This window comes from Anguilla rostrata, chromosome 10, assembly GCF_018555375.3.
Source record: "Anguilla rostrata isolate EN2019 chromosome 10, ASM1855537v3, whole genome shotgun sequence".
In the NCBI taxonomy this organism is placed as follows: Eukaryota; Metazoa; Chordata; class Actinopteri; order Anguilliformes; family Anguillidae; genus Anguilla; species Anguilla rostrata.
The window spans coordinates 43,513,965-43,538,411 of NC_057942.1; the positions used below are offsets into that span (position 1 = coordinate 43,513,965).

At 49.6% G+C, this 24,447-nt stretch overlaps 2 protein-coding genes across 6 annotated transcripts in view; both read right to left on the minus strand.

Moving 5' to 3' along the window:
* Nucleotides 1–6,430: 6,430 nt before the first annotated feature.
* LOC135264535 (uncharacterized) lies at nt 6,431–9,613 on the minus strand. The gene is made up of 6 exons (XM_064353242.1): nt 9,103–9,613; nt 8,732–8,954; nt 8,237–8,496; nt 7,758–7,848; nt 7,473–7,545; nt 6,431–7,213 (listed from the first exon to the last, which is right to left on the minus strand). The coding sequence occupies exons 1-5, from the start codon at nt 9,112–9,114 to the stop codon at nt 7,490–7,492; spliced, it is 642 nt and encodes a 213-aa protein (XP_064209312.1). The 5' UTR covers nt 9,115–9,613; the 3' UTR covers nt 6,431–7,213; nt 7,473–7,489.
* A 3,353-nt stretch (nt 9,614–12,966) lies between these two features.
* nipbla (NIPBL cohesin loading factor a) overlaps nt 12,967–24,447 on the minus strand; it is a 57,429-nt gene continuing 45,948 nt past the window's right edge. For 3 of the 5 annotated variants that reach the window (XM_064297332.1, XM_064297329.1, XM_064297331.1), the window contains exons 30-47: nt 23,694–23,828; nt 23,018–23,116; nt 22,102–22,155; nt 21,738–21,846; nt 20,987–21,123; nt 19,941–20,081; nt 19,616–19,709; nt 19,228–19,400; nt 18,930–19,020; nt 18,500–18,673; nt 17,238–17,428; nt 17,032–17,139; nt 16,249–16,449; nt 15,595–15,741; nt 15,058–15,398; nt 14,720–14,894; nt 14,410–14,586; nt 12,967–14,160 (exon numbers count right to left, since the gene is read on the minus strand). In XM_064297332.1, the coding sequence (XP_064153402.1) occupies nt 13,795–14,160; nt 14,410–14,586; nt 14,720–14,894; nt 15,058–15,398; nt 15,595–15,741; nt 16,249–16,449; nt 17,032–17,139; nt 17,238–17,428; nt 18,500–18,673; nt 18,930–19,020; nt 19,228–19,400; nt 19,616–19,709; nt 19,941–20,081; nt 20,987–21,123; nt 21,738–21,846; nt 22,102–22,155; nt 23,018–23,116; nt 23,694–23,828 (2,913 nt within the window). In that variant the 3' untranslated portion in view covers nt 12,967–13,794. The remainder of the gene's footprint in view (nt 14,161–14,409; nt 14,587–14,719; nt 14,895–15,057; nt 15,399–15,594; nt 15,742–16,248; nt 16,450–17,031; nt 17,140–17,237; nt 17,429–18,499; nt 18,674–18,929; nt 19,021–19,227; nt 19,401–19,615; nt 19,710–19,940; nt 20,082–20,986; nt 21,124–21,737; nt 21,847–22,101; nt 22,156–23,017; nt 23,117–23,693; nt 23,829–24,447) is intronic. The other 2 variants (XM_064297334.1, XM_064297333.1) reach the window with 1 other exon arrangement.

A 24,447-nucleotide genomic window follows, 5' to 3' on the forward strand; every position in this document is an offset into this window, starting at 1 on the left:
GTTAGCCATGAAAGAGTGACGTTCGTTTGTTTTTTGTATTATTATTAATAACCGTAAATCCTGTAACTGCCGTAAAAAAGTTTGTTTTTTAATTATTAAATAAATAAATAAATACCGTTAATGAAAATACACCAGGTAAAGACCGTGCTGACACCACTGCTCAGGGAAAACCTTCCCGTTTAGATGTTATTGGTTTTAAAGGGCTTCTCTGCAAACACACACGCCTCTAATTAAGTCGTTGGAGCCGTTGCACAAGTGCATTGCCATGTTTCTGGAAACAAATGGAAACAATCGTGGGTTTGGTTTTTTTTCTTGTGCGTTTTTTTTCCCTCCTTCGGGATCAATGCTTTGCAGATGCTGCACGTATTCCCTTATCTTAAAATCCTTCCCGTAACTCACATCACTCACCACGTAGCCTACTACCTCCCTGTGGCTCAAATCACCGACCGAACTAACGACCTCAGCCAGTCCGTGTAATAAACCATTCGGTGAGTCTGATCCAAAAATACACTTTGCCTTAGGTGTCAAGACAATAGAGTGTAAGCAGCTGATAGAACAATAAGGGCTGATTATAAAGTGAATTTTGTCAATGTGCGATTTGATAACTTTGTTTCTCTGGGGAGCCGGATTCTCTACAGGGCAGTAAAATTCCATCCCGTTGACAGATCGGAAATGCGCATGCACTGCTTTGCATTTCTGTGATGTTTCTATTTAATGCGATTGTTAAAATGTCACTAAAATTTTTAATTATAGCTGTTTGCAAACTGGTTCCTATTTGGTCCATAAATGAATACAGTATACACTTGTATCTGTTGTTCCTAGTTTCCAGTGTTGAGTTATCTGTTTCACACTCGGAAACTACCAGTGTGTACCCCAGTTTAAACGGTTGCCCCTGACAAACCACAACCTGCTAACATTTGGATCCGTTTTAGGATTAAACATATTTGAGGGTTTTATTTTATTCACGAAAGAGCGTGGAATTTCCTGTATCCTACCCAGACATTTTCAATATTTTAACTGTGGAAATCTGTTCATAATGAATTACGAAAAAAGGGTTCATGAAAGCTGATGTGAAACTTGGATAAACCTTTAAAAACGGGAAATGCTTAAATATTTCTTTAAAAACCTGAACAAAACTCAATGCATTAAAACAACAAACTATTCACCGAGATGGGTATCTCAGAAACAAGCAGACAAGAAACCTAGAGTTGAGATGTCAGTTTTAAAAAGAATGCTGGTAATTATGTTAGAAGAAACATCAAAGCAATGTGGAGTTTTACTGAAAATGGTAGTGAAGAAAAAAAGGATTGGATGGGACACATTTTGAAAACCAAGCTGAAGTAATGATACTTGGTCTTGCCAACTGGCCAATCACCAAAGAGGACGCAAATGCTAAGAATGCCAAAAAAAAAACAAAAAAACATTTTGTTACATTCCTAGGCAATACATTTCAGTTTGTACATCCGGATACTTTTACTTTTTTATTTATTTATTTTTTTTAAAGGCAATAAAACGACTGTGGAATACTGTAATGCAACCAAAACCTCCCTCGCTGCTTGCTTTTAGATATAAACAACTTCAAAACACACATGCAGCCCCAGCGATCGCACTTGTACCGTAAACCTGCAACTATAATTACACACGTAGCTACATAAGACACTAATCTGCCATTCCAGCGCTAATGGAGAACCAATTGCCAGTGACTAAGTGCAATCATAAACTGACACAGAAGGGGAGACGCAAAAACAAAGACAGTATACGCCACATCACAGAAGAGTAAGAACTACAAACAGAAACAAGGAGAAAACCATCCGTCTCTTCCTAGAAAGTACCGGCGGTGACCGGCGCTGAACGGTTTAATAAACTGGCACGAGGGCACGCCACATTAGAACCGGCTTCTCCTCACCGGCCCATTTCCAGACTTAATTCTCAATCTAAATTCAGCCTTCCTGCAAACGAGCTCAGCCGTGCAGCGCCATGTCAGGCTCTGAACCACAGCAAGCAAGCGGGATAAACAGGGAACCACCTCCAAAAGCCCTCCCCACTGCTCACCTGACCCCACCAATCCCCACCCCGACAACTCCCTACACCCACTAATGGTCATAATTTAGTTATGAAAAAACATAATGGAACCTATAGGTCAGTAACAATTAAAGAATGTCCCAAATGTAAGAATTAAAATGTTAGATTTGTTGAAAACTGACAATTTTCCAGATGAATTACCGAACATGAATTAACTAGAATTACAACACTGAACAGGATTCTGTAACTGTTCCTGCAATTTTTCCCTTTTGGCTTAAAAATAACATTCGACGGACATCCAGAGAACTGGACAAATATGTACGTAGGGAGCACTTACCCTCTGACCTTCTGGGAATGGCTGGGGAACCAATAACTGCTAGCAGGGAAACATCTGGACACTTCAGCAGATGTGGAGAGAGCCTCTCGCAGAGCTGAATACCCAGCAAGGTGGAGAGAGGAGTCATTTTTAACATCTTCATGTGATGTATGATTTGGTCACATTTAGTTTCCGCTAGAGACAAGATCCATCGAATTTAAAGATACAGACTCGGAACCGAAGGTCACGTGGTCAGTGCTGCATACCAGGGTGTGATGATACAATGACTCTAAAATACGTATCTTAAATGCCATTTCATATTTGTCGTGACATTGAAAACTATAACATACAAAAAAAGAATTTTGTGTGTGTGTGTGTGTGGAGGGGCTTACACACTACAGACAGGATGTGTATCATGGGATTAGAGACAAGCATCTTCTCAATACAGAAAAGGTTCACAGTGAACAAGCATTTAATGACCTTTATATAACCAGTGAAAACAGACGTGTAGCTTAGCCTCTTTCTCCAGCTCAGATATCACACACAGAAGGCTTCTCCCAGCCTGTTAGCGCTCATCGGCTCCCATTTTGATGTACGATCGGCGAAGGCAAACAAAGAGTGCTTCATTTCCCTCTCCAATGGCTTCCAGACCTCCGGGACTCGAGCGCAGCATCTTCCCAGGGTCCCAACCTGCGCGGACGGGCCACACTCCATTAGCACCCGTTAGCACTCGAGATGCTACATCATGTCCTCAGTGTGCTGATGGCTTCGTCGTTTGGAACCGGAGGAAGCAAGGGCTGACTACATTCAGCAACAAATAAACAAACACGCACGTGTGCGCGCATACAGACACACACACAGACACACACACACACTCACACAGACACACTCACACTCACACTCATCACACTCACACTCACACTCACACTCCACCACTCACACTCACACACACTCACACTCACACTCACACTCACATCCACTCTCACTCACTCACTCACTCTCACCTCACTCTCATCACACACACACACAGACACACACTCTCACACACACACTCACACACACACACACACACACTCACACACACACACACACACACACACACACACACACACTCACACTCACACTCACACTCTCACACGCACACACAAAACCTGCACATGCATGCATCTGTTCACGTACCCTCCACCCACACACATGCGCGCAAACACACACACACACACACACCCACCCCGCCACACAAACACAGGCATTATTTTCGTTCTCCGAATCCTCTAAATTGCAAAATTCCACATTCAAGGGCCGGGGTCCCGTTTATAACATCATATAAACTGCACAGAGGGACAAACATTGGGAACGAGGCCAACTGTTCAGCAGCAACATTTGGAAACCGTTCCGAGCTCAAATATAATTTCAAACAGTTGCCCTGTGTCTGTGGTGCTGCACGAATAGCTTACATTTTGGATAAAGTTTAGAAAAATAAAAATAAAGCCCTCACCAAAACAACTGAAAAAAAAATCAATGTGAATGAACAGAAGATTCCGCCTGGAAGGGAAGGGGATGTGTGGTCGCCGGGGGGGGGGGGGGGGCACCACAGGGGAGACTCAGTCCTGCCTGCTGAGCGACGCGTGACAGCGAATCAAGGGCAGCGACTGAGTACTGTACGGCAGGGAGGGCTAAGGAGGTTCCAGAAACGTCCGCACTGGCACTGGGGGAGGACAGAGAGAGAGAGAGAGAGGGGGACAGGGAGGGGGAGAAAGAGTGAAAAAAGAGACAGTGGTGGGGAAAGTGAGGGAGAGAGAGAAAGGGAGGGAGGGAGAGAGAGAGAGAGAGAGTGAGCGACTTGATGCTCCTTTATTAAAACATCATAGTCACTAGGACAAAAACAATACAAAAAAGCCTGTCACTATCAGTACACACACTGTCACCGCATAAACTATCAAACAAAAAACATCAAAAAGAAAAAGAGAGATAAAGAGAGAAGGGGAGCGAGAGAGAAAAGAGAGAGATGGAGTTAGGAGAGCTTTGGGCTGAGTGTGTCTCTAGCCACCTTGTTGCGGAGGGGCGGGGCTATGAAGGCCCCTGGGAGAATGGGAGGGGAGACCCCTCTGCTCCCCCTGTGAGTGACAGCGACTCGCCTGCAGACACGCCCTCACAGCAGGGCTGTTTGGGGCCTCCCCGTTTCACACCGGAGCCAATCAGATTTCACACAGCATCGACCACTGTCTGTCACACGCTCGTGGGGGCTGCCATGCGGTACACCCCCCCCTCCCACCCCACATCCCCCATCCCCCATCCCCCATATCTCCATTCATTTCGCTCCTCACATTCTCGATTTATGGCGGTCGTCCCGGCTACACTGCACGCTCGCTCGCGTGACGTCTAAGCAGCGCTGCGAGGCCCGGCGTCCGGCGCACCTGGCCCGGCCGGAAGCTTCTGGAAGCAGTGACATCATGAGGTGCGAGAGCAGGCCTGTCATCCATCACAGAACCCCTGTGCGGTCCCACGAGCACCGGGCACCCTGGGAAATGGAGGCTGCTGGACTGTGTCAGTCGCAACGCGGGGGGAATGCAGACATTTATAGCTCGAGCACAGAACTGTGAACGGCTGGGGGGGGGGGGGAGGGGGGGGAGAGAGAGAGAGGGAGGGGGAAGAGAGGGAGAGGAACACAAAACACCACTATCAAAATAAAGTACAACACTGGAAAAGGAACTATGACATTGAGAACTTAACAGACAGCAACTTTATGGAATCAGCTGCTCATGTATGAAGCGCATTTAAATTACCACACTTTTTATCATGTCAAACATGTCAAAAGATATAACGATCTTTCTCGCCTGTCCGTTGCACACTGCATCAGACCTGCATACCCGTATCACACAGATACTACTGAATAAAGCACTATTATCATTTTAAAGAGAAGCTCAAGAGCATATCTGAATGTTCCAAGATAAGTGAGTAGTAGATTGAGCATCCACTGAGAACCTGAGAATGTCTCTTCAAGGTGGCATTTCAGTAGAGTGCACGTTTCACCTCCAAAATACTTCCACAGACTACAGTGACTCCTTGTGGCAGATACTGTACTACAAAATTCAAACTTAGTTAGCTGAATTTCTCATAGATGTTAAAAACATTTCAGAATCTTCTTTGCCAGCAGAAAAATAGTATAGAGCACCAAATAAAGTTGATATTAATGTTGTTATTTATGTTTTCACGGAAAACTCAAATTTAGCCAGCTAATGATGTAATTGTTGTAGAGCTGTGATTAAAGCTAATATGCCCCTCCAGGCAAATATGTGCAATTCAAATAAATTTGTTTTATACGGTTTTGCAAATCTGCGGAGCCACAGAGCTCCAACTCCAACTTCTACTTTTCCTCAAGAGCATTTCTGCCAATAAAACACAGAGTTTGTATCGCTGCTCATCAACAAACAAGCTGACACTTTGCAAGTTCATAACCTGAGACAGTCTTGCCCGATATTTCCTGGTGAGCACTAAAATTGCCCGCTGGTGTATTTGAGTGCCACGCTGAGCCCGTTGCGGTTGTGTGTGTAAATTAAGGACACGCCCGTAATGATTTTACAACAGAACCTCACAGATACAAACCCCCCAGGGGGTCAGGGGTCATTATTCAGACCTCTGAAATGTCTGTAACTTTGAAAGTGAAGTCAAAACACACCAGTTTAAATCTGAATAATGTGCTGGAATGGTTGGCATACTTGGAGTACTCTGTTCCTTTTTTCTAAAAACTTGCCACTTGACTCTTGTTAAGTTGTTTTTGGAAATTAATACCCAACGTCAGGCCTGTTTGGCTGTGTTGTGTGCACAGACTGTGAGCTGGATCTCATTGGCGCTTGAACATTATTTTCTGTGTTGGCTTTCCGAAGATTCGGCACAAAACACGCACTGCCATTACATATTTCTCAATCAGCACAGGGAAGCATGCTGATATTCTGCAGATCTGGACAATTTTTGAGTAACACTTTTTTCATAATGATCAAAGGGCCAAGACTATGTCTGTAAGGAGGGGCAGGGGATTTGGCCCCTGGACTGGCAGTTCAATAGCCCAGCCATGAGGTTTCATTTACTGTTTCTTTATTTTCTTCAAGGACTTTTTAAATTACGGCATTTTTGCTTAAAAAAAGGGATACAGTTTGTCAGAGAAGTTTTCTAGTCACAAAACGGTTCAATTTCTGTTTTAAATTGCACTAAATGCAAAACCACTACTAAAGCCTGTGAACAGAGGGCCCTGCTCCGCTGGTGGGGCCTTTCCTCTGAGAATGGCACGGTAACGAGGAGCTCTGAGCCCGGTTTACACGGTCTCCTCAGGGGAAAAGCGTGTTTTTAGATACCGCACAAAGCCCCACGTTGGAAGACCACAGCATCCATGTTGTTTCATTTACATTCCTGTCCATAGGACAGATGCTCTCCGTCTCTTCATGAATTTACTGCATGCTTGCGCCGCGCTACGGTCTCCAGAACACCTGTCGTTTCTGTCTGCCCAACACAAGAGGGGAAGGAGCTCAGTGGAAATAGGTTTTATGGCTTTATTCTGTTGGCTTTATTCAATTCTAAGACTAAGCACTACTACTGTATGTAATGTATGTCTTCAGAGACACACGTGACCTGTTTTAATGAAATGATCCAAATCAGTCTGAGGTGTGGAACCATCCAATGAAATGATCCAAATGAGCCTGAGGTGTGGAACCATCCAATGAAATGATCCAAATCAGCCTGAGGTGTGGAACCATCCAATGAAATGATCCAATGCTTACAGTCTGATTGTACTGGACAACATATGCGCCACTCATATTATCCAGCTAGGACGTCCTATTGGTTCCCATGTATCGTCCACCTCATAGGCTCATTGGTTCTTCCCTGCAATGAAAGGAAATGAAAGAGGTGCAATAGACCACTAATAACATTAGAGCTGCATTCAGTGCCACTCCCTGGCTCCGGGCTCTTCTGAGAAAGCTGTGGCCTTTATTTAACGAGGCAGGCCAACTAAGAAGGCGATTGGTCATCTGCAGTGATGACCCAGGCCATCAAAGGAGACAGGGATTGGAAGGGATTGTGCAGCCAATCATATGCTTGGAGCTGATTACAGAGATTTGAAAGGTAACATAGTGATATTTACCACAGTAAGTGATGTGCTCAGTGGGTTGACCGGGTTGGGCAGAGTTGGGTGGGAGCAGCAAGCTGCCTGGGCTCTGAAACACACACACACGGACACACGCACACATACAAGCACACACACACACATACAAACAGACATACAAGCATGCACGCACGCACACACACATTTGTATTAGTTACTTTAAATGGCTATGTAATGGTTTAAAAGGTTGTATAATGGCTGAGTATTGTATGTTACTTTCCAAACCTCATTACACATGCATCAGAAGTGCTGAGTAAGACTCACCTTCCTGTGTGATCCCTGCATTGATGACCTCACAGACATCGTTAGGCGCGGGGTCGACCGCGGGGTCCAGCATCTCTATGGCGGTGATCAGCTGAGGAGCCATAGCAACACAACGGTTGCTAAGACATGCATAAACTGAGACAGGCACACAGATACAGCCCCAGTCCTCTAAGAAGAGGTGCAGAGACATGGAACAATCATCACCCAGCTTCTGAACCAAGGCAAGCCAACACAGAGGGTGCTCAACGCTCTACTGGAGTGACCACAGAAGAAGACACCAGAAAGGAAAGAAAAGGAAGGAGAAGTGCGCTCATTTTTAAGAACATTTGCTCCTGAAAATAAACTGAAGTGTGCTAACTGGAAAGATCACTTAGGAGCACATCAAATCATTTGGATACATAACAGTGCTCCTAATGTGCTCCACATGTGCTCCTTGGAAAGAAATGTTAGCATAGACCACACCGATAGGTCTATTTTACCTTCTTGGTCTCGTCGATCTCCCTCTCCATCCGGTCAGCGATGCTCTGGAGAGAGGCTAGCCAGGCGTTCATCTCCAGCAGCCCAGTAGGGACTTTGTTCCTGGACAGCGCCCCCTGCTGGCCTGGCTCCCATCTGTCACTGAGGGTCACTGCAGCCCCCTGGGGCTCCAGCACCGCTTTTACCGCCTGCAAAACTGCAGGGAGCGCGGACGTCACCGGCACCTGTGAACCTGCAGGGGGCGATACTGTCACCACCGGTTCTGAAAGAGATGGTGGGGAAACTGTCAGTCAGAGGTGAATGAAACCATACTCAGAGTGGTAAAATAATACCACAAACCCGTTTAAATCCCAATTACATCCAAACCCTAATTCTGATCTCCTCCAGGGCTTTTTCACAGTGCATCCTCTGGGGATTTGGAAGAGTAGCAGCCTAAAAAAAAAAAAAAGCAGTACTTTACCCAAGCTCTACCAGCTCAGGCCGTGGTGGAGACGTACCTGCAGGCGCAGGGGGAGGAGCCTCATTCAGAGGGGGCGGGGAAAGTGGATGTGGGCAGGCGGAACGCTCGAGGACCGCGCCCGCGAGGCAGCGAAGCGACACGGGCCCCGGCGGCGTGGAGGATCGGCAGCGCTCGGCAGGCGGCGGGGAGGAAGGCAGGCGCTGCAGAAACTCCTCTTCCTCCAGATCAGCCACGCTTATGAAGCGTCTGCCCGGCCCGTCCTGGGGGGGTGAGAGTTGAGAGGTTTCAGACGGTTACGCATTACGGGTCTGCATGAGAGTCATCCAAACAGCTACAGCAGCAGTTATTATCACCAACAGAACGAGAAGAATCAGTTCAAGACAAAGAGGTACCACAAATTGCTCTTACCCCCTCCAGCATTGGCCATGTGACCCCTGGAGTTTCGGGGTCCCAGGTGAACCTCAGTTTCTGGAACGTGTCAAAAGGCAGAATGGCGCTGTCCTGCAAGGACTGCTCACCGGCTGAGGGAACGAATACCACAGAGACGGGCGTCGCCGTCAGTCCACAGTCAGCCCAAAATCAGCCCACAGCACTCATGTCATCACTTCTGAAAATACCCCAATACCCCAAACCCACTGTGCAAAACACCATCAGCATTATACCAGAATTCATAACAAGCACACAAGCACATCTGACGGGTTCACCTGTAGCGTGTTTCGACATCTCGGCCACGCGTGTGCTGTAAGCCCGAGATTAGGCGGTTACCGGGGGAACAGTGGGAGGAGCTACAGGGGGGGCAGTGGGAGGAGTTAGGGGGAGGAGCCTCACTGTACAGTCGCTGCTGAAGTAACGGCTGACTCACTGTGACTGTCCTGCACTGTGCCCGGCCTGTCGGAGATTTCCAGAGCCTAATCCGGAATATCCTCTTTACTGAATTAGTGATGAGAAACGGAGGGAGGAAGGGAGGGAAGGGGGGAGTAAAATGGGGCTGAGGGGGGGGGGGGCTCGCTGGAGCGAGAGAGAGAGAGCAGAAGGAAGGAGAGATTGGGTGAAAGTGGGAGAACTCAAACCCAGTTTCGTTCGAACGGCATCCTGGATACGTCGGCCATCGGTGACGTCAGGTGACCTCGAGGTTGGGAGGGGAGGGGCTTTAGAGGATCTGACATTTCTGCTGTCGCGGAGACCGCACAAGGGAGCTCAGCGAGAATTCGACAAGATCTCAAAGACGTTACGGACAGATGGGCGCACCGAGAAGTTAAACACTTTCACGGGCCGGGACAAAGAAAGTCCAGTATTTCATCTTTTTCAAAAAGATTATAGAATGTGAAAATTTCACATTGTACCCTCATATAACTACCATCTAAGAAAATTGCAACAAAAAAAATTGTCAAGATCGTTGTCATTTAAAATAATAAAAAGCTCCCATACAAAATCATCCCCAATCAACATTTTACTAATGAAGGCTAGTGAGGTCTAAATTCTATGAGTGCATGGTCTACATTTTTGTATAACTGTATAAATATATAATTATAAGATCCCTGGTATTACACCAGCCATTGATTACACCAAGGGAATATGCACATGCAAAAAATACTTCTTAAAAAGTCAGGCAACCTAAAATATTGGGGTTGTTTTTATTGTGCTAATACAGTAACCTATATTTTACTCACCAGAATTTGAAGTAGTCCGGTTTCTTCGAGAATCTTGCCTTTTTAAACGTGCACCCCTTCGTATTGCACGTTTTACTGCTTGTTCAATATTTTTTTTATCTTTCTGCCAGAGGGGAAGGCCACCCAGACAGACCCCATAATCCAGAGTGCTTTCCAACCAGCAGGGGGCGGTGTTGTGCAAGTGTGATCGCATGTGTGCAAGAGCAGAGTGTTTGAGCCAAAACGTGAGCACTGGGCAGGTTTTCAAACCACAGCGACCCGTTTGCTTACACAAAGCTGAGCTCTGGGCGAGGCGAAGACCAAGCAGACGTTCCAAACCGCGTGTCCTGAAGAAGCCCCGTGCATGCCCCACACCCAGCGGCGCGCTTTCCTCAAACTTAATTCCAAGTATTTACAGCTGTTAATCCTCCTTTTAATTAGAAATGAATGTCCAATGCCAGTTTGTTTACTCTCTTGATGCCACATTATATCAGAAACAGACACAGAATGAACATGCTATATTAGCACGTGGGCAGTCACAGCAGTTCTCAGATGTGGCATTTTGCATTGCTTAACTGATGAAAAGCCATTTCATGTAGTTCCAAGAGAAACTATTGACAACAGGCGAAAGCCGCATTGTGTTAAAATTCGTTTCTCCACATATTTACGGAACTCAGATCATGTTTTCAATAAGCTTAATTAGAAGCTTGTTTGGGACAGAGACCAGCGTACGCGGGCCTTCTTCCCAGGACCAGGGTCGGTAACCCCCGATTCGGAACGAGTCACCATGTGGCTCTCTCTGTTACGCGAGCCAATCAGCAGACTGGAAACAAGCTCCATTCCCAGGCTCCTCCCCCGCCAGCATGCCTTTAAAAGCTCTCCCGCTCACAGGACTGCAATTCCCAACATGCCACAGTTTCCTTGCAAATAAAGGGGTTATGGAGAACTACACACCATTCTCACTTTCAGGTTTATAAGTCAAAGCGAGAGGACTTGGGGGAAATTCACACAAGGCAAATTCTGAACAAATATAGGGAAGTACTTCATTACACAGGAATGAGTTAATGCGTGTGACAGAGGTATTCAAGTCTAGGTTTTACACAGTACTGGACGCTCTAGTTTGTAGGTGAATGGTGAGCCTAGATGCACCGAACGGCCAACTGTTACAGTGTTTTTCAGAACATGGAGACCACACAAGGTAATGTTCCCTTCTATGGTAATGATTGTTGTCTTAGGAAATCGGATTAACCAATCAGCACGCAGACATATTCCACCAGCACAGCTCTCACATCCAAAAATCTGATAGGACCCATGAGCCTGCTTCTTAAAAATGATGTAAATTTATTTACAATTTTCAAAACAGGAGAGGAACGAGGTTGTAATATTTTTGTTGTCATTTCCAGGGGGGTAGGGGAAAAAAATAACAGGAGGCAGAAGTTCCTAAATCAAGGTGAGTTGGCAATACCCAACCAATAATTAACCCCCGTTCAAAAGTACTGAATTCAGAGCAATACTGAAGCTAATTACATCGTAGCATTGTTTTTTTTTTTACTAGCTTTGTTCTCTTAGGGTGTTTCATTTGCTATACATTTCATATTTAGAAAGCCTGTGTATCTTCTCTCCTCTTCACCCAGGAACAGCGGTGAGAACGCATCTGTACCCCTGCACTTACTCTCACTAGAGCTAACACGCTACTGTGCACGAGCAGGAGGACGAATCCGCCCGCCATAAATCTATACGATGGAGAAAATATTCACAGAACCCAGCGTAAAACCTTCAGTACACATGAGATGAACATAGATTACACACAAAATAATGGCATGAAATATTTCAATTCGGGGAAAAAAAAACAAAAAACAAATAAAAAAATTCTGCTGTGGTGTAAAAGTGTGTCACAGTAACTATGTGCCCGTGTAATAAAATGTACTCCAGCTCATTTTAAGCTCATTTTAGGCAAAATGGGAAGGGAAGGGACTTGGCTTGATTCTGGCCGAGTCAGTTCTTGCATACAGAACGTAAATCGCACCAGCGGTTAGCGCCAGGACTCCACACTCCCCCAGCGCGCACCGCTGGGCGGGACTGGCCAGGGGAAATAAGCGCGGTGAGGGCAGGGCAAGGGATCCGCGGTGACGCGCGTGACACCGCCCGACGAGAGGAGGAGAACGAGCGTCACGTGACAAAATGGCGGCTTGCGCTGAACGGGAGGAACAGGCCCTGCCGCGAGTACCGGCCGAGGGAAGCTTCCAGAAGCGCGGCCTCAAAACCGGACACGCACGGCGTGAAAAAAGGCGGGAAAAACAAACGCGCACGTTTCCCCTCGCAGAACGCAAAAACGCTCTCGGACAAGACACCGCACGAGCGAGCCTCTCCAGGTAAAAAACAAACGATCAGGACTCAGCTCAACGGCCTGCTTCTTTAATGACGGTCACCTCTAAATAAAAACAAAAGCAAGCCAAAAACAAACAAAAAAAGAAACAAACGAACAAACGAAAGGAAGGGAAAAGAAAAGGAGACAGGTCGATACGTAACGCAAGTTGACGTTGTCTTACTCCGCCTGAGGACGTTCAGGAAGGTAACATCAACCACACGAGCAAAACAAAAAGTCAAACGCAAACAAGACAAGTAACAAAGAGAAGTAGAAAATTTATTGCAGTATTTGTTCCGCCAGAGACGTGGGGGATCCCTTTGCTCTTATTCGTGGGGTGACCTAATACATCAAAATCTACATTTACAAAAAAAAACCCTCCTGCATGTAGGCCACAGATACTGCATGCTTCCTTTAAAACAGAATAAATTATATCCAGGAGACTCTGCCATTGTACAGCATGGACAAACAAAAGTAAACAAAAATAAAAATCGCGTCCCAGGAAAAATGAGCTAAGCTAAAGAAAGCCATCCGGTGCTAGGTTAAACTCCAAGAACACTTTATTAAGAACATCAACAGACTAATTTCCAACATTCACTTTTAAGTTTTATTTTTTTTTTTTTAAACAGAATTTTTTTTCTTTTTTCTTTTTTTCTCCGAGATATAAACATTTTAGTTTTTTTGTGTTAAACTATGATACAGTGGGAGTAGAAACGAAAGCGCCAGGGTTCTGCTGCACAACAGCGAAGGGACTCCCACACAATGTTTTCCAAACATTTCCTTCTGCTTTCTGTGTTCTCCTTTACGCCACTCTTCCTCTTTGCTCTTCAGAGTTGCTCAAATGTGTCCTGGATCTGTACGCCCGCCCGATATCCACAAACCGCTCGCTCTCTCTCGCTCGCTCTCGCTCTGACGCCAGAATGCTGCATTTTAGGGTTCTTGTAGTGTCTCAATAACTCGCCTCTTTGCCCGCGTTGGTTTTGTATTTTTATTTTTAAAAAAGGTTGGATCCCAGTGAAGTTTGGCTGTGGGGGGGGGAGGGGGGGTAGGGGAGGGGGGGCTGAACGGGAGAAACTGCAGAGTTCATTAGCTGGAAGTTCCGTCCTTGGCTGCGTACAGCGATCGTAAAGTCTGCACCACTTTGTTGGTCAGCTTGTGGCCACTGGTCAAGGCGATTTTCTTGTAAATGATGTCCGACTCCTTGATCGTGTCCACCCAAGGCACCAGTTTGCGCCCGTCGCGCTTCTTGGCCTCGGCCCAGGTGCCGGAGTAGGACCCGGCCATCCAGTGCACGCTGTAGCCGCTGCTGGTCTTCTGGATCACGCGGGCGATCTGCGGCCGGTCCTTGTACTTGGGGCAGCAGATGGCGATCACGTCCATGGCCTCCACCGCCTCGTTCATGTGACCCGACGCCTCGGCCGAGTCCCCGCCCCTCCGGGCCCGCCGCGAAGACTGGGGGGAGAGAGAGAGAGCGTTACCACGGTGACACGCCGGACGCCACTCAACTACCCCCCAAGTGCACCTAACTACCCCCCAAGTGCACCTAACTACCCCCGAGTGCACCAAACTACCCCCAATGACCAAACTGCCGCTCAGGGTCAGGACACGTTAAACCCTGAGGTGTGCGGTTCGGCAGGAGAACGCACAGAGCGCGCTCGGTCCAGAACCGGCTCCGCTCTCCCGCGCCGTCCCCAGACTCACCCCCGGCGTTTTCTCGTCGCCGTCGCTCTCGTCGTCCTCCGTGTCGGGGGCGTGGTTCTTGGGGCTGGAGCCCCCCAGCAGGTTGGAGATGGCTTTGTTTCGGGCGTTGGCGCTGGCCGACGCCTCCCCTTCCTCATCCTCCTCATCGGGGTCCAAGTGCTCCATCAGTAGCTTGAACTGTGTGGCAGAGAGAGAGAGAGCAATGTGAGCCAGGCGCATGGTATGGGGGGGAAATCATGGCCTGGACCGGACGGGCATAGATTTAGCTCTCAGTCGGGGTGCTTTCGCGCGGGGCGTTCCGAGCGCTTACGTCCAGGTACTGCTTGACGATCTTCCTCTTGATCTCGTAGGTGAGGGCCACGTTGGCCACGTCGTTGGACAGGAAGTCTATCGTCTGCCGCGGGTTGAAGTGCACGTTGCCCTTCCTGTTGACCGCCTTGTCGTACACCTTGGCCGATTCCGTCGGAGAGTATTTCTGTATTTTACTGGAAGCAGAGAAGACACAGGTGAGGGTGGGGGGGAGGGGGTAAGGCCCAAGGCCCAACTCCCTACTCTTGGTAACTTCTCATCGAAAGGTAAGAATCTCACTACTAACACTGAGAATGAGATATCAGCCCCACTGGGCCTGGGGTGGGGGGGGGGGGGTACCTGTCGGAGAAGCCGTAGAGGTTCTTCAGGTGCTGTTTGAGCACCAGCAGGAGGAGGATGCCCTGGGAGGCGTTGGCGAAGTCCAGCAGGGGGGTGTGGTTGTCCGGGAGACGCAGCATCACCTTCTCCACGTCCTCCACCTCCAGGTCCGAGTCGGACTCCGAGGAGCTGACCGCCACCGCCGCCCTTTTGGGCTTCTTACGGCGCCGCACCACCTCTTCGTCATCCTCCTCCTCGCTGCTGCCCCTGCTGCTCGCCCCCTCGTCCTTCTCCTCCTCCTCAGATTCGTACCTCCTCTCCCGAACCTTCTTCTCCCGCTGCCTGGGGGTCTTCAGCAGGGACTGGGGGGTGAGGGGGGTTAGAGAAGGGTCACTCTCTTCATTGGCGAGGGGCGTGCGTGTGGGAAAGGTGGGTGTGTGTGTGTGTGTGTGTGTGTGTGTGTGTGTGTGTGTGTGTGTGTGTGTGTGTGTGTGTGTGTGTGTGTGCGTACGCGTGGGTGTGTTTGTGTATTTACACACATGCGTGTGTCAGCCTCACCTCCTTGAAGGACTGCAGCAGGTTGCTGCCGGACACGGACAGCGTGATGTCGATGTGATGCATGATGAAGAGCGGCTCCTCCTGCGTCTGGAAGGGGAAGCAGGCCAGGTTGTCTGCGATGTACAGCAGCATGTTCACCTCCGTCTTCTGCAGGGGGGGGGAGAGAGCCAGTTACAGAGAGACCACGCCACACACCGCGGGGGTCAGCAACAGCCAGTCAGAGAGGGGGGGTGAGCGTTACTGCAGGCACTGCGGGAGGGGGACTCCAAAATATGGAATAATGAGAGCGCCCAGCAGGGCAGTGAGGAGTGAGTCACTGAGTTAGAGTTTAATGAGTCACTGCAAGACCTCACAGCCTTTTCTTTTCTTTAATGTGGGGAGATAATCGCTCAATTAAAACTTAAAAAACAGAAAGATCCCTTGTGATGCTGCTGGTGACAGTCCTGCAGGCGTGTGTGTTTGTTTTTGTGTGAGCGCCTTGGCGTCTGTGCATTTTTGAGTTTTGCAACGATTGTGTGTGTTTTTGCACATGTTTTTGAGTGGAAGTACGTGTGTAAACGTGTGTGTTTGTTTTTGTGTGAGCGCCTTGGTGTCTGTGTGCGTGTAGTACGTGTGTAAACGTGTGTGTTTGGCAGGGGGGGGGGGACGACTCACGGCACTGTCGTCGAACAGGTTGAGCAGCGCGATGAGGAAGGCGCGGCGGTGCTGCCGGTTCCCCCGCACCATGGTGAAGAGGTGCGAGCAGAGCGCCGTGTGCGTCTCGTCCTGACGGAAGCCGCGGATGATGGCGTCCTGCGAGGCCCAGATGGCCTGCTGCACCTGGTAGGACATCTTCATCCCGGCCACGGCCTTCATCTGCGCGGGGGGGGGGGGGGGCCTTACGGTTACAAACTCTGCTGCTAAACCCCTACCCTGTCACACTCACACAGACGCCACACCTCGCACATCCAGAACATCCCCCCACACTGGCATGAAGTCCCTCTTTACGCAGCACAGCAGAAATACCCCCCCCCCTCCACACTTTCCACACTCATGAATGAAGCTGCTATTCTGAGGTGCATGAAGTCCAGAAACTTTGCACAGGAGCAAACTTGGCACTCGCTTGGCACACACTCAGATGAATGAAGCCGGTTTAGGCTGGTTTGGTGCAGTTTGGCACACACTCAGATGAATGAAGCCGGTTTAGGCTGGTTTGGTGCAGTCTGGCACACACTCAGATGAATGAAGCCGGTTTAGGCTGGTTTGGTGCAGTTTGGCACACACTCAGATGAATGAAGCCGGTTTAGGCTGGTTTGGTGCAGTCTGGCACACACTCAGATGAATGAAGCCGGTTTAGGCTGGTTTGGTGCAGTTTGGTGCAGTTTGGCACACACTCACATGAATGAAGCCGGTTTAGGCTGGTTTGGTGCAGTTTGGTGCAGTTTGGCACACACTCACATGAATGAAGCCGGTGTACTTCTTGTCGATTTCCACCAGCTGCTGGTCGGCTTTGTTCCTCATGCTGGGCTCTGGATCCGTTCCCATGGCGATCAGGTATGGCACGCACTGGGGGCGGGGACAGAGCGGCGGGGAGGCGGGTCAGGGTCAGGGTTTAAACGTTTAAACACGTACCTGTCAGAGCGGGGGGGGGGGGGCAGGCTCACCTGCACGGGGTGGATGAGCCCCTGGTTGAGCGTCAGGGCGATGACGTTGAGGGCGAAGTGGCGCACGTTGGACTGGGTGTGGAAGAAGGCCTCCAGCACCTGCTTCAGGTACAGCTGCATGATGGAGCTGCTCATGCCCGATGAGATGTCCCCCATCTCCTTCAGGTCCTCCTGCTTCGACAGCTTCTTCCCTGGGGGGTGAGGAGGGGGGGCATAACAGTGTCACACATAGTAATCACAACCATGTGTCCAACACATTAGAACACATCAGTAATATTTATACAGCAACGCTCTTGTGTGCCACTCTAAGTGCCATCCTTAATAAAACTACAATCCCAAGACAGGAGGAAACGGAAGCTGGATCTCCATGGAGACGCAGACGCAGCTCTGCTGTAAACGTCTGAACGCAGCGCAGACCGGCAGAGCGCCGGGAGCACGTCGGGACAGCCGCGACGACGCGCCCGCGTACCCCGCGATGAGGAGCGCCCGCTGCCCCCCGAGGAGCCGCTCAGCAGCGCCATCGCGGGGAATCGCTGAGTCACACCGGAGCGCTTAATTAATTAGTCTGAAGGAGCCGCTCGCTGCGGGCCGGCCCCTCCGGCTGCACTCTCACCCGTCCCGCGCAGCTGCCGCAATTAAGCCCGATTAGCGCTCCCACTGGCCCTGCAGTAACTCACAAACCCAACAACAACCCCACCCTGAGCTGAACGCTAACCTCTCAGATACGAGGGGCACAGGCTCCCCCTAACGAGCACACAGCTAGCGGCCTCTGCACTGTCGCGAGCTCCTCCTGCAGCGCTGGGCTCTGAGGCCAGGGCCCTGAACGTCCAGCTCAAGCGGCTCTTTAACACCAAACCACTTTAATAAGGAAGGTTTACACGACAACAAGGAAAGCATGGTGTGGGAGTCTAGGGCCATATTTATAGCGCTGAAATAGACTCGGCTTTGCTTTTTAGTTCATAATGGAAAAGGAAACTTCCGAGATCAGCACCACCTCCCTGACATGATTTTGAGGCCTGGGTGAAGGGCTCTAGAAATGCATGTGCAGTGCTAGGCTAACAGCTAACCCCAACAATGCAAATATTGAAGGCATGGTGAGCTGTGTGTGTGTGTGTGTGTGTGTGTGTGTGAGAGACTCACACTCTCGGTCAGCCTCCTGCATGCGCGAGTCCTCCTCCTGCAGGTAGGTGTGTGTGTGTGTGTGTGTGTGTGTGTGTGTGTGTGTATAAATGTGTGTGTGTGCGCGTGTGTGAGAGACTCACACTCCCGGTCGGCCTCCTGCATGCGCGAGTCCTCCTCCTGCAGGTAGGTCTGCAGGTTCTTCAGCACCTGGATCTTCAGGTTGACGGAGCTGCGTCGGTCCGACAGGATGCCGTTGTACAGCCCCTTCACGTCCTGGACGAACATCAGGCTCGGGTACTGGATGAACAGGAAGCCTGCGGGGGATGGGCCCATCAGTATGGGGCGGGGCCAAACAGTATGGGGCGAGCAGTGGACCAATCACAAAGCTCCACCCCACAATAACCTCCACTTCAGCTTCAATCATTATACTGCTACACAGCATATAAACAACAGTACTGAGATATCACTAGTTTTGCGATCTCAAGCTGAGGAACATTAAACCATGAGCGGAGTTCATGGGCACAGACAGGGCAGGACAGACCAGACCAGACGCGAGTCGCCGCGGGTTACCTAAGCCGATGATGGCCTTCGTCTTCACCTCCTCATCCTCGTGCCGGGTGAAGTACAGCAGCAGCTCCAGAACCTTGTCTTTGATAATAACCTGGAGGAGGGGCAAGGGTCACATGTCAAAATGAACCCTAGAACTCCACTGCTTTCAATCTCCAGCAGTGACATCAGCATTAGAATGTTTAGATAAGAACGTTCCAATCACACACTTGTGACCTCACACACTAAAGGGTAATGCATGGAAATGGGGGGGGTCTGTGTAATGAGCGTTTTCAAGGCGGCGGGGGGGGGAGATGCGTACCGGGTTCGACGCTGTTACCTTGTTGCTGCCCTTAAACTCCTCCAGGTCGAAGTCGAAGTGGCGGCAGAGCGCGCCGACGGTGAACAGCGAGCGCAGCAGCGCCGGCTTGTTGGCGGCCAGCACCGTGCTGTTCGGGTCCTCCTGGTGCTGCACCTTCAGCTTGGTCAGCGCGCCTGCGAGAGGAACGCCGTTAGCCTAGCCGAACCGATCCCAAACCCAGCACCCACACCCAGGCAAGGCAGCGAGTCCACATACAGCCAAACGCAGCATGCAGGAGTGAAGCAAACTAGCCAAAGGGCTACTTTCGGTTCAAGGCAACGTGTAGCCTGGCGTGGATGCAGTCGGGACAACAGATGGGACTTTCCTGTTTTTGGCCCTGGGTACTCACCGTAGTAGCGGTTGAAGCAGGCCCAAACAAACTTGTAGTTGTGAGTGACCTTATTGACCACTGCCCCGAGGCAGCTCACACAGTGCTGCACAACCTGAGAGAGAGGAGAAACAACACAGCAGGAGTCAGTCTCACCCGCCCACCTCCCATCATGCACTGGGGCACACAGCCTCCCTGTTTCCAGGCCCGAGTACCACACAATCAAATTCTCAGCACTTCTGAAAGAGCGTACCTCGTCTATAAGGTTTGCTCCTAAAAGCTTTTCGTTCCGGGAGAGGAATTTGTTTTTGGAGCGAAGCTTCGCTCGGACCGCGGGCGTACCCACCGTCATGCCGTATTTGATGATGAGCTTCATCAGGTCTTCCTCTATGGTGGTCAGGAAGGTCTCGCTCGGGTGCTCCATCAGGGGCACCACCAGCTCCAGGATCTTCGCCACGTTGCAGATCACCATGAAGTCACTCTGGGTCTGTCAGGGTCAAACCGGAATATCAACACAAGGCCAACACACAGACAGGTACCACAGGGCCCCAGACACAGGGTAACACAGACCAAGCGGACACACAGCCACAGGGCACGAGACACAACAGGGTAACACACAGGACCACAGCGAACAAACAGGATACACACAGACAGCGGACACAGACAGGGTAACACACAGGGACCACAGCGGACACAGACAGGGTAACACACAGGACCACAGCGGACACAAACAGGGTAACACACAGGGACCACAGCGGACACAGACAGGGTAACACACAGGACCACAGCGGACACAAACAGGGTAACACACAGGACCACAGCGGACACAAACAGGGTAATGCACAAGGACCAGCGCTGCAGCATTTTTTACAGAAAAACGGAAAATAGGAAAACTGGGAAAAATGTGGCCTGCGCTTCCAAATTAGCGAAAACTTACTGAAAAATTGGAAAATAGAATAGTACACGACAAAACTCACACTGCTTGAATAGAGGACCATGAACACAATGTACCATTTCAGATCTTTGTCAAAAATTCCTTTAAAATGTTTCCACAAAGCGTCTAGGGGTGCAATGACTTTTAACCCTGAAACAGAGCCCAGTCAGAAAGGGTAGGATCAGAGCACTTACACGAGAAGTCGCCTCATCCTGAAAGCGTTTGTGGTTAGAGAGCTCACTTATCAGACTAACAACCTGCACCGGCACACGCCGGCCACAAGGTGGCCTCAAAACTCAACTCATGACTTCCACTGGCTTCATTTCTGCCAAAATCTTCAGCGCGCAGATTTTCAAACAGCAGATTGAGATGTTGTGCTTAGTGTGTATGCTGAGAGAGAGAGAGACAGAGACAGAAAGAGGGAGAGGGAGAGAGAAGAGAGAAAGGGAGGTCCTTACGTTGCACTTGGTGGTCAGGTAGGGCTGCATGGTCATGGCGTGCTTCACCATTAGCTGGGCGCGGATCTTGCTGAACAGGTACAGGGTGGTGATGCAGGCCACCAGGCGGGTGGAGTTCACAGCCTTGTGCTCAGTGTCTGCAAGTCGGCCGTGTAAAAAAAAATAAAGAATGAATAAGAGTGAAAAAATGTCAACACACACTTTCCCCAAGTTCATATTCATTGTGAGGACTTCAGCGACCACAATCTCAGTCAGATGAACAAACACACAGACAGTTTCACAGAAATCCCAGTCAACATATAAGGGGAATAGCCAGAGGTCAGAGGTCAAATTGGTGTATCGCAAACAATGACGAGAGGGTAAAACAGAGGCAACCATCATGTTACTGAACCAATCAGAACAGGTGTATAGATTGGTTTGAGCGAGATGGTGATTGGCAGGCTGGCCCACAGTGGGACAGTGAAATGCTCACTGAGGGAGTATTACTGTAGCACGGTGGTCAGCCAACTGGGCTGGTAACCAAAGGGCTGCGGGTTCGAATCACAGGTCGAATGCTTGCCGTCCTGAAGCTGATTGGCTTAGCTGGATAAATATAAATGGATACCGTGTTGAAAGTTGTGTAAGCCACTCTGGATGTGTAATGTAAATGTCAGGTGCAGGTGTGGCACTGGCTAACTGTTCTATAAACCGTTAGATGAGATGACGCTGTGCCCCTGTGGTGGACCTGCGGCTGCTGGCCGGTGTTGCGTACCCGCGAGAGACTCTTCGTATTTGAGGATGTGCTCCACCAGATTGTCCACGAGCTGCACGCAGGCTTTCTTGGCCGGTTTGTAGGAGGCGTCCTCCTCCGACTTCAGCAGCTGTGGGCGGAGAAAGGGGCGGAGCCAGTGAGCCCAAGCTGGCTAAAGGCGGAGCTAGCCGAAGCTAAGAGACGACTAAACTTCCTGTCAGGTAAACGTTTAGCAGCCTCATTCAGCAGATAAGTAAAGATCAGTCTCTCTCTAAGCCACTTTCTAAGAATTTATACAAATTCCTGTTAATACGATTTAAACATTCAATCAAAAACAGAAGGCTAAGAGCGAAAACACTGTCATATTTGCTGTAAAAACACTCACATTTTGAAGCAGTTGTTCGAACCAATCATAACCGGTATCTCGGCAGGCAGACACCTGAAAGAGAAGCGTCTTTTCAAATCGAGCGAATCGATTGGTTCGACACGGGTCTGGTGTCTGAGCATCGGACAGTGTAGTCAACACGTGGATTATGCGTGTGGCGTGGGTAACTCTAAACAATGTTTCAATGTTCATGTCGTACACCGATACACTATATACTGGAATTCAGGAAAAAAGAGTACTTAGTGGACACTTATGATCTTGAAAAAAAGGTTATCTTAGGTGAAAAATAAAGGGAAAAAAATCAGTGTTACTTCGAAAGAATTTCAGGCAATTATAAGTTTTTGTTCCAATGAAGAGCCAGTGTACCTGGCTTGGGTGTGAACAGGCTGCACTAACTCAAAACCCGCTGGTGAACGAAGGTGTTGGGGAAACATTTTCTTATTATTTTTAAAACCAGAAGCAAACTGCTTTTTCCCCACCCCACAGCAGGTCTCTTCCTGTCCGAAACGCGTGTGCGTACGGTGTGTGGGTGTGTGTGTGAGTGTGAGTGTGTGTGAGTGTGTGTGTGTGTGTGTGTGAGTGTGTGTGTGTGTGCGTGCGTATGGTGTGTGTGTGTGCGTATGGTGTGTGTGTGTGTGTGTGTGTGTGTGTGTGTGTGCGTATGGTGTGTGTGTGTGGTGTGGTGTGTGTGTGTGGTTGTGTGGTGTGTGTGTGTGTGTGCGTGTGCGTGTGGTGTGGTGAGCGTGTGCTGTGGAGTGTGTGTGTGTGTGTGTGTGTGTGGTGTGTGTGTGTGTGGTGTGTATGGTGTGTGTGTGTGCGTGTGCGTGTGCGTGTGCGTGAGCGTGAGCGTGTGCGTGTGCGTGTGCGTGTGCGTGTGCGAGTGTGTGTGTGTGTGTGTGTGTGTGTGCACACTCACCACGTCCGTGATGTTGAGGATCTTGCGGGTCATGGCCTCCTTGTCGTTATTGGGGGTGGGGGTGAACCACAGCTTCTGGAATGTTTCGTTCACCAGTTTCTGCAGGAGGCGGGAGCGCACACATCAATAAGCAATAACACACACAGACACGCACACGCACACGCACGCACACGCACAGACACGCACACGCCACGCACACGCACACACACACACACACACATCAATAAGCAATAAACACACACACACACACACACACACCAATAAGCAATAACACACACACACACACGCACACACGCACACGCACACACATCAATAAGCAATAACACACACACACACACGCACACACGCACACACGCACACACATCAATAAGCAATAACACACACACACACACACACACACACACACACACACACACACACACACACACACACACACACACACACACACACACGCACACGCACACACGCACACACATCAATAAGCAATAACACACACACCAGCCATTTACCCCACCCAAAGGACTTCGGCCTGCGCTCATGTGATTAAATCTAAACTATGTGTATCGTCTCAGTCGCAGTTCTGGCTGCTGATTGGTCGGCAGCGCTGAGACAGCTCTGCCCCGCCGCGGTCGGCCCCCTCGCGGTGGCGGTGCTGGTGAGCGGCGCCCGGCCGAACCTTGATGCCTTCCTCATCGTTGACGCGGCGGATCATCTTGACGCACATCTCGGTGATCTTGGGGAAGGTGGGCTGCTCCAGGCAGATGTCTCTCAGGATCTTTATCACCCTCTTCCTCACGCTGATGCCCGTGTCCTGGGAGAAAAGAGCGGGAAAATGACTCACACAAAAATCCTGACAGGAAAATAAACACAAACACGAGCACGGGCCTGGAGAACGCCAGTAAAATAATGTTCTTATTCAGTAAAGCACTGATAAGGGTGTGACATCCCACTCCTTTAAGAGATGTGAGCATGCTGGTGCTCAGCAGAGACAGAAAGGACCGTCTGTCTCTTATGCCTGGTCCACACCCCTAGGTGGCAGTGTGGAGCAGCGCAGTTCACCTCAGGTGAACTTTGGTACTCAGAATGAACTTTCACTCAGAGAGGCAGAGACAGGCCGTGGCCCTCGCTGCTGGGGCGGGTATTAGCTCAGCTGGGGATTGAAAGGGGCACCCTGCAGCACCCTGCAGGACGGCCAACCCCCCTGCTCCGCACGAAACCTCCCAATTTAGACCCCACTAACCCAAAAACTGCCTGTATCAAAGTACGTCAACAGCTTTTTCTTTTTTCCTTTTTAAATGTGTGACAGAATGTGTGCAATATCGTCCATGATCTAAAATTAAAACCATTTCACTAAGAAGAATAAATAAACAGGTGTGCACTCCTCACAGGGGACCTCTCTACTGAACAGTGCTAATGTGGAAGCCCTGGGA

Coding starts and splice junctions, on each gene's coding strand:
- LOC135264535 (XM_064353242.1), bottom strand. Junction 8,497..8,731: donor TCCTCCCCCTGCGCCTGCAG/GTACGTCTCCAC, acceptor CATCTCTTTCAG/AACCGGTGGTGACAGTATCG. Junction 7,546..7,757: donor TGCAGGGATCACACAGGAAG/GTGAGTCTTACT, acceptor TGTGTGTTTCAG/AGCCCAGGCAGCTTGCTGCT.